The following is a 13,546-nucleotide window of genomic DNA, read 5'->3' on the forward strand; positions in this document are numbered from 1 at the left end:
CCAGTAACATGAATCTTCCCTCCGGCAAGGATGTAGTCAGAGGGTCTTCGTTTGGAAGTACTGGATATAGTATGTTCCATAGTTCCATTTGCCTCCAGTAAACCACATATTCAGATGCAGGAACCTAACCTAGTTTCTGAAAAGGATGTTTTACCATTCATGCTAGTTAACTAACACAGTCACTTGGCCAGATGTTGGGGTTCATTGCACTGTCTAGTAGCTAATCTTAGACTGTTGGAGGTAACCGAACAGGATTCAAGGGCAACCAGAACAACTTCCTCGTTCACTCTGTGCATCATTGGAGTCCTGCATAAGTGGGGTTAATCCAGTAGGTTCAGTAGAAAACTCTACAAGTATAACTTCTGACCCACTTCTGGATCCTCCCCACCACCCTTCACCCCCAGAGGACTTCATATGGGAACGTTGCTTGGCATCGTGTCTATAAAGACATAGTCCCCTCTCAGGATTGCTAGGTGTTCAAATTCTAGGCACCCCATCAGAACTAGTGGGCCTTCCAGGCCACAGCAGCCTTGATTATATTACAAATGAGGATGTAGGAAATTCCTACTTCAGGCATTCTATGGCTAGTAACCTTGACCTGAAATAGTTAGAAATCTTTGGGATTTGCAGTGTCCAGCTGCCACACCAGTCTGTAGTAGTCTAATCTGCTATAGAAAAAGCAAAAAAAGACAATAATTCACTCAAACTTGTTTCCAGGGAAAGATCATAGATAACTTAACTTTGGTAAGGAAGCTTTTCAAAGTTCTGTGCTTACTACTCACATTTCTGTCCACTAGTTCTGTATGGTGCAATATCTTAGACTGCATCCAGAAACTAAAACCTTTTCTACAGCCTACGGAAGATGGTAGTTATTTATCTCTATCTACTTTTGGATGCGGAAGAAGGTATTAGTCGCCACCTCCGATCTGTGCATGATTCATTCAACTCAGTTTCATGTTCCTTCTCAGCTTTAATTGCTTCTTCGTGTATGCTGCTCCCTCTAAGCTATGCCATACATCAAGATGTCCATGAGAAGTTAGCAGACTTCCTTTGTTTAAGTGACAACCTCTTTGGCGAAAAACTCAGATGTGGTCACTTGGGTTAAAGATCAGAATGTAACAGTGCAATCTCTCTTGACTGGTACCAAACAGCCCTCGACTTTGAGATGCTCCTTCATGTATAAGCAACCATATTTCCACAAACGACCCTACCTCTCTTTACGTCAGTACCATCTGCCACCTCTTTATGCCTAGCTTCAACAGCCACTTCCGGCCAGACCTAGACTGCGGGTGCATTTTCAGCCTGAAACTATTCATAGGTCCAACCCAAACGTGGGCCCAGCTTTTTATTCCTCCGAACAATCCTTGCCCCTCCCATTGATGGGGGGAGAATCCAGACTTTGAGTAATATGGCATCAGATAACCAAGGACCCCTCTGGGTTCTCAAAATCATGCAGTCTAGATACCGGTTGCATTTCTCCCAGCTACCATCGACTTTTAAGTCCAGGTCCATCTCACCCACCACAACTATGCCTAGAAGCCCAATTACTTTTTCAGTCACGTGTGATTAAAGCCAATCTGTGTCCCAACCTGCTTATCAACAGAAAAGTTGTTTGCTTACCATAAATGATGGTTTCCTTGGATAGCAGCTATGAAATACCTGCCCACCTCCCTGGAGCGTTAACTACATAGCTAGAAATAGCTCTGATATAGACAAGAAGAAGCTCATGAGGCAGTGTTGCATAGGAACTCTTATGTGCTCGGAGTTCAAAGCTGTATTGGCTTGGAGAGATGAGCCCATTCAGTGCCACTGGATGAGGTCACTTACATGTATGGCTAATTCATTCTGTTATCTATAGAAAACAGTTTATGGTAAGCACTTTCCTGTCTTGCTGGTAGGAGCGTGTTTTGTTTGACTTTCATAAGCCACTCATTGCTCATAAGATTCTGATCATTGAGGTATCCATTTGGAAAGCAGCATCCAGTAAAAGTCTTTCCCTTCTTTTCTTCAGAAGAGTTGGTGTTTTAAAATTTAAGCAAACTACATTACCTGTAGTTTAAAATTAAACTAGTCCAAAGACTTAATTTCTAAAGCAGTGGTTCTCAACCTTTTTTCTGTCTGGATACACCTGATAGTTCACATGCGTGACACGCTGAACACATGACAGTCACAAGGCTAACCCCACCAACGATCCTCAGTAATGGGTATAAAGCAGAACTAGAGCATTCCTCATATAACACCATACAAAAAAGATATTCTGGGGTTATCTCAATAACAGCAACACACGTCCTCTACTACCAGGCACAATAGCCCTACTTATAAAAACAGTTCACTACCAATGCATTCCCTACTGGGAAAACAACAAATAAGCAGGCCGATACAGTAAGGTGCAGTAGAAAGAGGTGCGTTAGTGCCGGGCGCACCCGCGTTTGCCGCACTCACACTCTGGATCACATACCGCTCGATACTGTATTTAAATGGCATGCAAATGCAAGCCGCGTCCATGAAGCGCAATCCATTTTACTGTATAGGCGCTGTTCAATTACTTATAAGAATCTTACCTCTTTGTCTAATGGTCATTCCAGGGCAGGCTATGAAGCTGTTGACCTTTAAAATTATTTTTGCCCTCTGTAGAAAGTGGAGTTGGCACAAAGTTGAATGTTTTGTACATTAAAGAGTAGTCAAATGAGTAGAAATGACATTACTGTTTGATTTATTAATTTGTATTGCACACTGCCAAAGAATAACTTTACTCAGTCGATCAGTTGTTGTGACAAAAGTAACTTCAATATCATACAGAAATGAATATAAATCTTGTAAACTATCGTACTTTGTAATTTTAGTGTGGAAAGTTTATTAAAAATAAACATGTCCTAAAAGGAAGCAAAACATGGCAAAACTGTATAATTAGAGAAATTTATTTATTTATTTATTTTTAATTTTTATATACCGAAGTTCTTGTAGGGACTACAAATCAAATAAGGGAAATAAGGGAAATTGCTTACTAAAATGCTTAGAACTTCCCCCTAACCTAAAATATCAGTCTCACAAACCTGCTGGCTCAAATAGCATGTGCCATGCATCCCCATGCAGAATGTTTTCAATTCATTCTAAGTTTAGGTTTGCAGCTTCCTGGGTCAGCCAGAGCTTGTGATGATGTGGACGCAGCATTCACAGCTCCTGATGGGGGGAGGGGGGAGTCATTGTTGCTCAAGAAGGACATCTAGTGGCTGGATTCAGATCCCACGATTGCAGGGTTTTGGAAGGAGCCCTGAGGGATGCCCCCCCCCAGCTGAGGACTGTTATTGTGGTGATAGAACTAGGAATGTTGAAGAGGGGAGAGGAGTGGGAGAGAATAATCCCTAGGTAGTTGCATTTGAAGGCTCATGGTGCCCTGGTTTTTATTAAACTCTAGTTACAGGAGGAACCTGCTAGGTGTGTAAAAAAACAAAAAAAAACCCCTCAAATGCAAGCTGAGTGATCATTGTACAAAGACTTTTTTTTTTTTCAAAAATTTTTCCAATTCATCAGTCAACCAAAGAATTGATCATGGTAGCATTTAATTTCTTGAATTAAATGCTAACTCTGAAACTATAGACAACAAGCAATTTAATATTAAGAAATCCAGATAGAACTGCTGCTGGTAATTTTAGGTTTTGTTGTGTATATATCTGTATTAGTGATTGCTTGTAGCTTGAGCTTTCATTCTGTGTCCATTTTACAAGCTTGCCACTGAAAAATACACACTGTATTTGCCTTCCTGCCTAACACTTTTATGGTGAAGGTGTGTGTTTTTTATTTTTATTTATTTATTTTGCAGATTGATCTAATACTTTTGTGCCGGGCTCAGAAACAGCATATTGTTTGGATGGTGGATTTACAAGCAGAAGATTCCTTACTGTGCTGCTTTGAGGAATCATCACAAAACTTGGAGTGTGGATTTTCGCCCTAGTTCGGCAGCTTTGCTGCTCACTTAAACACAGATGAATGAAGACCCCATTCGGGAAGACAGCAGGTCAGCGATCCAGAGCTGATGCAGGTAAGGGCTTGCATTGTGCTTTTCATAAAGGAAGTTTAAAAAAAAAATAGAAGTTGTCATGTCCTAAAGGACATCGCACTGAACTGCAAGTTAGTACAAGTCCTGGAAAGGAAGGCCAGGCTCCTTCTGCCCACTGACTGTCACCTTGGGCAAGTTCCTCTTAACTTCTGTGTCTCTGGTCAATTTTATTTGTAATTCAAAAGCAATATTAACATGCTTCCTTCTCCTTCACACCGGTTGGAGGCTGAGATGCAGTTTGTCTCTGAGATCCTAATTCTAGTGCCATGAAAATCTGCGCCACCTACAGAGAAGAGTTGGGGGGGGGTAGGTTATAGCTGCCTGTGACAGTCTCAATGTCTTGCTTTTCACGTGCATGATGGTCTCTGTCAAGCAGAAGAAATCCGGGAGCGGAGCTTCTGTACTGCTGCATCCCCCTCTGACTTGGCTCTGAAATAGAAACTGCATGGAGCTAGGGATCTTGCAGTACTGCAGGATCTATGTGGTTCACATTTCAAAGGCAAGCTGGCAGAGGAGGGGGCACTGTCGTTCCCCCCCCCCCCCCCCCCCCCAACTTCTTGTTGGCTGGAGGCAATCTTGTGAGGAGAAGGGAAGGTGCTGCCAGGGGTTAGGGCAATAAAAGAAGTGGTGATGCCAAGGGTGAGGGAAAGGAAATTGATGCCCGGGGGTAAGGGGAAGGTGATAAAGGGAACCCAATGTCAGGTGTGTTGTGATAGAAAAAAAAAAAAAAAGTTGGGAATCGCTGGTCTAGGTACTGGGAATGTGCTGCTTATTGTCTGCCAGGGGAAAGGGCAGTGTATGTTGAGTAAGTTGTAGAGCGCACTGAAATCTTGATTGATAGGCATTTCACAAGTCTGCTTAAAAACTTGGGGCCCAGTATTCAAAGATATATCTGGCTAACTTAGAAAGGGCTCTTTCAGATGCACGGCTGTGCCGCTGTATATACACACAGGTTCTAGTGATCTGGATAAGTTATAAGCAGCTTATGGGTATTTCAGAAAGAGAATTTTTAGAGGGATATTTTCATATTAAAACAAAAAAGTGACTAGTCCCAAACACCACTCTCTCTTGAAAGAAGCGTACTAAAGAAAAAGGTGAGATGCTACTAAGAATTAAATATTAGACTTTCCAAATAAGCTTGGAGAGGCAGATATTTAGCACTGCTGAGCTGGATAAATCCCTGTTTGGCTAAGTGGCAACCACTGAATATCTGACTACGTTGAGCAGCTGCCACTTAACCCAATAAGTATTTATCTGGCTAAGTAGATAGCCAGATATCTTGGGGGTGGTGTCATAGGAGGATAGGGGCAGGGCTGCTTATCCAGTTATGATAAGCAGATCTAACTTATTCAGTTAACTTAACCAGGTAAGTCCTAATATCTGCTCTTATCCAGTTAAGGTAACTGGATAAATAGCCCCTGCCCTTATCTTCCCATTGCCCGCCTCCAAGATATCTGTTTAGCCAAATACTTAAGTGGCAGCCGCTCAACATAGCCACTGACTGGCTGATACAGTATGGTGGGCTCTGCCGAGTACATCTTTATCCCCAGATTGGCCGCATGTTTTCGACCCGCTATTTTTACCCCTTGTACAGTAAGGGGTAATAGCGTGTTGAAAACACGCGGCCAATCCCCCTCCCCCCCCCCCCCGAAACTAATAGCGCCTGCAACATGTAAATGCATGTTGATGGGCCTATTAGTTATTCCTGCACGATACAGCAAGCAAAATGTGCCGCCTCCGACTTAATATCATAGCGATTAAGTCTGAGGCGCCCCCCCCCCCCCCCCCCAAAATGTAAAATTAAAAAAAATTAAATCTGCCCGCGGGTTGGAAGACGGACGCTCAATTTAGCCGGTGTCCGTTTTCCGAACCCGTGGCTGTCGGCGGGTTCGAGAACTGACGCCGTTAAAATTGAGCGTCGGCTGTCAAACCTGCTGACAGCCGCCGCTTCTGTCAAAAAGGAGGAGCTAGGGACGCGCTAGTGTCCCTAGCGCCTCCTTTTACTGCGTGCCCTCATTTAAAAACCCGTTTACATGCCCAGGAGAGTGGGCGCTCACCTCGGAGCGCCAGCTCTCCCGCGGCTTTTACTGTTAGCTGGATACGTAGGGACTTGCTCATCTAAGTAGTGCTAAATATCTGCCTCAAGCTTATTTGGGAAGCCTAATATTTAATTCTTAGTGGCATCTCACCTTTCTCTCTTGTAATCTTCTTTTGAGAGAGAGTGTGGTGTTTGGGACCAGTCACCTTTTTCTTTTTATTTAATACGAAAATATCCCTCTTTCTGAAATAAGTTGTTGCAAGAGGAAATGTTTTCTAGCACATGCAGCCTAAATGATATTGAGGTTGGCATTCCTGTTGAATCTTTGTGCTTGATGACCACAGTGGCATCTGTGGTGGTGAAAGTCTGGAATATGCTTTAAGGTTAGAGCTCCCTGACCAAAGGGCTCATGCTTGCATCCAGCACTTGTACTATGGGGGAAAAGAACTAGTATCCTAAACAGAGCTGCTTAAAATAACTTAGGTGGGATTTTTTGCAATTTATTCAAGTTTGTTTGGGGCGAGGAGAAATTAGAATTTTCTTAGTCATAGGAATTGCGCTGGTTGGCACTCTGTGCACTTAATTGTCAATTTGTAACCCAGAACTTTGCTGAAAAAATCCTGGGTTTTACAAAAAGTAATTGTTTCTCTGACAATCAGGCTGAAAAAACTGACACATGGAGTGAGATCATCTGACATCACTCAAGCAAATCACTCTCTTAACTCAGAGCTTTACTGAGCATGCATGGGAGGTCTCACACACTTGTGCTGCCTCATGAGTCCCTAAATCTATTTTAGCTACTACACCGGACATGCACCCATTTTCTTTCAAACGTTTTTTTTATTCTACATTTCTTGATGCCTTGCTGCTTCCCTTTTTCTAACTTGTTATCATTTTTACCACTGACTCAGTAGATTCTCATGAATTTTGAAAAACTGCAAAAAAAAAAAAAATACAAAAATAAGTGGATTTATGGGCTTGTTTTTTTGCAGGTTCCAGATATCTATCATGAATACTCACTCAAACTGTTATTGATGTTTGGGCCCGGACTACAGTTCAAGTTGTTGCAGCTATGGTCATTTTTTTTGCTCTGCACATCCAAACCAGTATGGTTTCTTTCAACTCCGATCTGTCTCAACCTGCATAGGTACATCTGGAAGTGGAGCTGCTCCTTTAGCAAGAGGCAATCAAGCTGGTATTTTTTTTTTTTTTTTTTCTGGAGCGTGATTGGGGATTTTGCTCTCTGTATTTCATCATTCCCAAGAAAAGCGGAGGATTGAGATCTATCCTGAATTTATGAAGTTTGAACAAGCTACTGATCCAAGGAAAAATAAAGATGCACTCCACCCAATTCTCCCTTTTACATAAAGGATTGGTATTGTGCCTTGCGTCTGATAGATGTGTGTACACACATTCCCATTCATCTATTTTACAGGAAGTTTCTCCAGTTTGTGGTGAAAAATTGCATTGCCAGTATAAGGTGCTCCTCTTTAGCCTTTTGGTGGCTCAGAATGTTCATAAAGTGCCTGAGGGTGGTAGCAACACAGCTTCGATAAATCTGTGTCTGCATATTCCTTTACCTGTACAACCGATTAGTAATGGGCTTGACCCCCCATTGGGGTTTTAGAGTTCTTCAAAAGTGCTATTACATTTTCCAATTCCTGGTGTTCCTGATCAACTTTGCCAAGTTTAGTCTTACCACAGGTCAGAGGGTTCAGTTCATAGCTGCTTGGATGTTCCTACTGGAGGATAGAGCTGCAGTGCTAAGGGGCCTAGTGAAGGCTCTCTCCTAAAGAGGGACCAGATCCAGCAAGAACCAGTTTTAGCCCTCCTTGGTCACATGACAGCTGCAGAGCTCTGTTAAACACGAAATGCCTTCAGTGGAATCTTTGAAGCCAGTGGGACCAACTAGGTCAACCATTCTCCCCCAGTATCAGCAACTGCCAGAATGAAACTTCCTTATGGTGGTGGTTGAAACTGACAGTCCTGGTCCTCCCTCTGCAGTTTCCACCTTACCCGGTGACTTTGTTCACTGATGCCTCCATCAGAGGGTGGAGGGGCTCATATTGGTGCAGTGTGGACCTTATTGGAAAGGTACTTTCAGATGAACTTACTAGAGCTGCGTGCCATTTTTTTTTATACCCTAGATCAGTGATGGTGATCTCCCGTCCTAGAGTGCCACAAACAGGGCAGGCTTTCAGGATATCCACAATGAATATGTGAGAGAGATTTGCATACATCATATGTGGCACTAGGACTGAAGTTCGCTATGTCTGCCCTGGATGATTTCACCCACCTGCTTGTCAGGAAAGATAATCTTAAACCAGACAAATCAGGCAGCCATGTTCTACATAAATAAGCAAAAGGGGCATGGACTCATGCACCCTCTGAGGCAATCCAAGATATAAGCACATAATTTCCATACTGGGTCAGACCGAGGTCCCATCAAGCCTGGCATAGTTTCCAGCAGTGGCCAGTGCAGGTCACAAATACCTTGCAGGATCCTAAACAGATGCCATGATCATGGGCTCTCAGTCACGGGAGTCACCTGCATGCAGCCTATCTCCCACAAATTTACAACATGCTAACAGACCATCTCAGCTTTCTATTACTGCACACATTGTCCTTGGAACAAGGAGTAGCAGACAGATTATTCAATATCTGGAGGCAATCATTGCTAAACCTATTTTTACTTGAAGTAACTGCAAAGTCGAGAGTAATGCTCTATAATTTCGAACAGGTATGCTTGGCTGGGACATAGGTCTGCTGTATGCATCTCTATTGATTCCATTTATTGTAAGGGTAGTTCAAAGGTCCTCCAGGAGAGGGCACAGCTAATCCTCATTATCATGACTTGGCCAAGACAAGTATGGTTTCCATATCTTGTCCAATGGTCAGGTCAGTTCAGTCTGAGTCCACTGGGAGCTTTTCTGACTTTCTTGAGCAGGGCAGGCTTTTGCCACTTGAATCTATCCACTCTAACCCTCACAACATGGATGTTAAGCACACAGTATCATCTTTGCTCCTCACAAAGGGAGTGGAAGATATACCAGTATCAGACATGTAACCTCCGCTATAAAGTCCTAAAATGTAAAGTGAAAAGATCCCCCTGCTGTTGGTCCAGTTTCTAGAACCATTTACTCTAGCTCTTGTTCTGCCTGTGTTCAGGTTTTAGTACTTTTTAACTGACAGTTGAACTCTATAGTTTCAGCATATCACCAGCAGGTAGAAAGAGCTCCAGTCTCTATCCACCATTTGATCTCCGAGTTTATGAAAGGACTCTAGCATTTCAAACCTTGAGTTAGTAAACATCCTGTGCCTTAGGATCTTAATGTAGTACTGGCACATTTGAAACCTCAATTTTTAAACCTCTAAAGTCAGCGGAATTGAAATTTTCTTGCTTGTAAAGTCATGTTCCCTATAGTAGTGACTTCTGCCCAAAGAATCGGTGAATTACAAGTACTGGTCTCATATTGGTCATACCTTTTTAGCTCTTCCACAACGGGGTATTTCTGCATACTTACCCTAAGTTCTGCCAAAAGTGGGCTTTTCATATTAACCAGGCTGTTCTGCTCCAGTGTCCTTTTTCCAAGACTACATGCACATGAAAGAGTAAAAGCTCTTCATTCCTTGGATTGCAAGAGAGCTCTAGTATATTTTGAGGACTCAACCTCATAGTGAAATGTTTTGTTTGTGTCCTTTGATCCCAATAGACGGGGAGTGGCAGTAGCCAAGAGAAGTCTGTCCATTTGGCTAGTGGTTATATTTCATACTGTTATGCATTGGCTGGCCTACAAATAGCATACTCATATCAAGGCTTATCAAGTGAGAGCCATGGAAACTTCAGTAGCTCCTTTCAAGGCCTACTTCTTAAACATCTGCAAAACTGCGAGTTGGTCATCTGATCAGTTTGATATCCCACTATTGTTTGTTTGGATACCATGTCAAATGATAGTAATTTAGAATAAGCAGTTCTGTACAACCTTTTCTTCCAGTAGCCACACTTCATTAGTAGGCTGAGTTACTTTTTCGATAAGTGCTTGTTAGGGTCTGAGTACAAAAAAACCCAAAACACGATTCTACCATGCTGTTTGAGGCTTAGTGAAAGAGACAAAAAGTCCAAAGCATAACAAATATCTCCTGGTTTATAACTGCAGGAAAAACAATCAGTATTAAGATGTAATTCCTCTTATCTGGTACAGAAGAAAAAAATTCACTATGGATTAAATCTGAGCCAGTGTAACCCTGTATAAATCACTCCAGGTCTGTCATAAATCATGGGTTGAGCAAGGTTCAGAAGCTTTCAGTGCCAGAGGCTGCATAAGACAATGGTGCCTAAATAGCAAGAGGGACCCACACCTCCTTAGGGCCTTTCTCTTCAGAATTGAACAATAAGTATTATCAGCATGGAGCTCTGCATATTTAGGCCTTTCCTCAAGAGAATAGATGTTTTTTTGTTAGCACAGGTGCTGGCTTTGTTTATGGTTAAGATCCCCCATGGTGCCTATCCACCATTTCTATCCAAACCTGTGTTTGACCAGGGCAAGGTCTGTTTGTTTCATGAGCACAAAGTGCACTCTCTCTAAGGCACCATCAACCCACTCATCTCGTAAGGTGGTTTTCATCTGTAGTACTGGATCAGGGCACTTTAGCACGGACTATTAAGAACCTCAAGGTAGATGTCATAGTGCAAAAGAACTTACTGGCACCATCAGCAGAGGGCACAAAGATGTCTGTCTGTGTAGCTGGCATGGATTGCTTTAAAACTGTGGAGAAGCAAACAGCTACTGGTTTCAAAGTTGACTCTTTTTATGGAAAATGATCCTGTGTATCTTCTTCAGCTCTGGCTCAGAGGGTTCCCCAGCTGGTGAGAGCTCAATTGGAATTGATGAAGTTCTTTGCCACTCTGGCACCTGAAGACGGGTGAGGGTGAATAAAACCTCTTTTGTACCAGATTATTTTCCTACATTCATGAGCTATTCCTGTACCAGCACTACAGGTGATGCAAGCTTTGGTTTTAAGTCCTCCCCAGAAGAAATGGATTCTCCTCAACTGCAGTCTCTGCACAGATCAGAGGGTGAGGAAGTCAGCTCTGATCAAATTTCCTTCCATTTGTTTCCTCTCTGAGCCTGCCATCTTTGTCAGCATGATGGCTTAGTTGCCTCCTTCATCAGAAAATGAGGAAGGTTCTGCGATCTCATCTGACCCCTTTCCAGACTTGCCGCGGGATACTTCACCTCCCAGAAATCTTTGCTATTCCAGATTCTTGGATAACTTGGCTAAAACACTTAATACATCAGGAAGAAAAGACATAAGAACAAACATTTTCAGACTCCTTCAATTTCTACGAACTCCAGCCAATTCTGTGACTATCTGTTCATAAACTTCTTCAGGATCACCAAACTAGGATGTGGCAGACACCAACACAGTGTCTCCCTGTGACCTGGAAGCTTGACTTGCAGTATAGGGTGCAAGCCACACCTGGTTTTAGAGCAGTCCAACTCTCACCAATGGCAATTGAGTTGGCTCTGAAGAGTTCCAAGCACATTCATAACTATTCTAACACACCCCTAGGAAAGGACCCAAAACTGACTTTTGGCAAGAAGGTCTTCCAGAGTTAGATGTTGAGCCCACCAGCTCCTCATAATCTGCACAAATGTGTCCAAAAGCTGAAGTCCCTGATAGAAGACCCGGAACAGGCAGATATCCATTGGGCAGTGAAGGATGTGCAAGAATATAAGGAGCATTTAATTTGAGGATTGAAATTGAAGCTGCTATTGGCACTCAGAGGCTCATGTGGCTGTGAGCTTGTATCCCACATGAAAACATGCATGATGGTCTCAGACATTCCCTGTATTGGGGGGGGGGGGGGGGGGGAATCTGTTGGATGATAGATGGCTCTTAAGGATTACCATTTCATGCTGCAGACATCAGCTGGGACAGATCAGCCAGCCTAAGCTTGGCACCAGTTCTTATGTGTAGCTGTTAATTCAGAGGTGCCCCTTCCATTCTTCTCGACATCATTGTTCTGCCCACTCATCTTCCTGCTCAGAGGGCATTAGAGGGAAGACACCAACCTAAAACTCTCCAGCAGGCACAGCCTTAAAAAGGGCACCAGTGTTTGGATCTGAAGCCTGCCTCCCCACCTCCGTTGGTAGGAGGATGGATCATATCTTTTTAGCCAGAGTGTCAACAGATCACCAAGGACTGGTGGCCCCTGAAAGCTGTGAAGTATAGATACCTCTTTCATGATTCTTGCTTTTCATTGACCTACGGATTTCAGCCTTTAATTGAGATGGTCTCAATCTTACCAGCTACAGATGCAAGTGGAGTGTTATTCCTCCAAAAGATGATCTAAGCCTGTACTATTCCAGGAGCGTGGACAGTATTTCTTCCAACCTAAGAAAACAAGAGGGTTAAGACTTATTCTAAATTTATGAAGACTGAGCAAACTGCTGGCTAGTGAGATGTTCAAAATACATTCCCTTCTGACAGTTCTTGCTTTTAATCAGTTAAGGGAGTGGATACATGCTCTGAGGATCTGTATGCACATATTTCCGATCACCCCACACAGGATGTCATTTGTGGTGAGGGTTGTGCATTTACTAATAGTGTGCTTCCCTTTGACCTTTGTGGTCCCAAGAGTGTTCACAGAGTACTTAGTGGTAGTAGTGACACAGCTTTGGTAGCAGTGTCTGTATGTTCCAGTACCTGTATGATTGGCTAATGACAGGTCCATTCCTGTCAGGAGTTCTAGAAGACTTTTAGACTTCTCCAGTCCCTGGGATTCCTAGTTAACTTTGCCAAGTCTAACTTGGTTCCAACACAGAGAATTAGTTTATAAGTGTCTGTCTAGACTCTTTTTAGGAGAAGGCATTCCCTCCAGTTGAAAGAGCCATACTGAATTGCAGAAGGAACATGGAAAGGAGGAAGCACTGTGAGCTCACTATCAGGCCGATTCAGTAAAAGTCGCGGGAGAGTTGGCGAGCGCACAGGCCACTCTCCTGTGCGCACAATTCAGTATTTAAATGAGGGCCCGCAGTAAAAAGAGGTGCTAGGGACACTAGCGTGTCCTTAGCGCCTGTTTTTTGACAGGCTGTCAGCGAGTTTGAAAGCCAATGCTCAATTTTGCCGGCATCTGTTCTCAAACCCGCTGACAGCCACTGGTTCGGAAACCGGACACCTGCAAAATTGAGCGTCTGGTTTTCGAGCCGTGGGCCGATTTTTTTTTTTTTTTTTTTTTTTTTTTTTTTTTTTTAAATGTTTTAATTCTTTTTTTAATTTGTGACCTCCGACTTAATATTGCCATGATATTAAGTCGGAGGATGTACAGAAAAGCAGTTTTTACTACTTTTCTGTACACTTTCCCAGTGCCGGCAGAAATTAACGCCTACCTTTGGGCAGGCGCTAATTTCTGAAAGTAAAATGTGCGGCTTGGCTGCACATTTTAC

At 43.0% G+C, this 13,546-nt stretch overlaps 1 protein-coding gene across 4 annotated transcripts in view; it reads left to right on the plus strand.

The window, feature by feature from the left end:
- Positions 1–13,546, plus strand: part of SPIN1 (spindlin 1) — a 255,466-nt gene that overhangs the window by 80,332 nt on the left and 161,588 nt on the right. For all 4 annotated transcript variants that reach the window (XM_029618305.1, XM_029618329.1, XM_029618321.1 and 1 more), the window contains exon 2: positions 3,821–4,039. In XM_029618305.1, coding sequence (XP_029474165.1) covers positions 3,988–4,039 — 52 coding nt within the window. In that variant the 5' untranslated portion in view covers positions 3,821–3,987. The remainder of the gene's footprint in view (positions 1–3,820; positions 4,040–13,546) is intronic.

This window comes from Rhinatrema bivittatum, chromosome 1 (genome assembly GCF_901001135.1).
Source record: "Rhinatrema bivittatum chromosome 1, aRhiBiv1.1, whole genome shotgun sequence".
NCBI lineage: Eukaryota > Metazoa > Chordata > Amphibia > Gymnophiona > Rhinatrematidae > Rhinatrema > Rhinatrema bivittatum.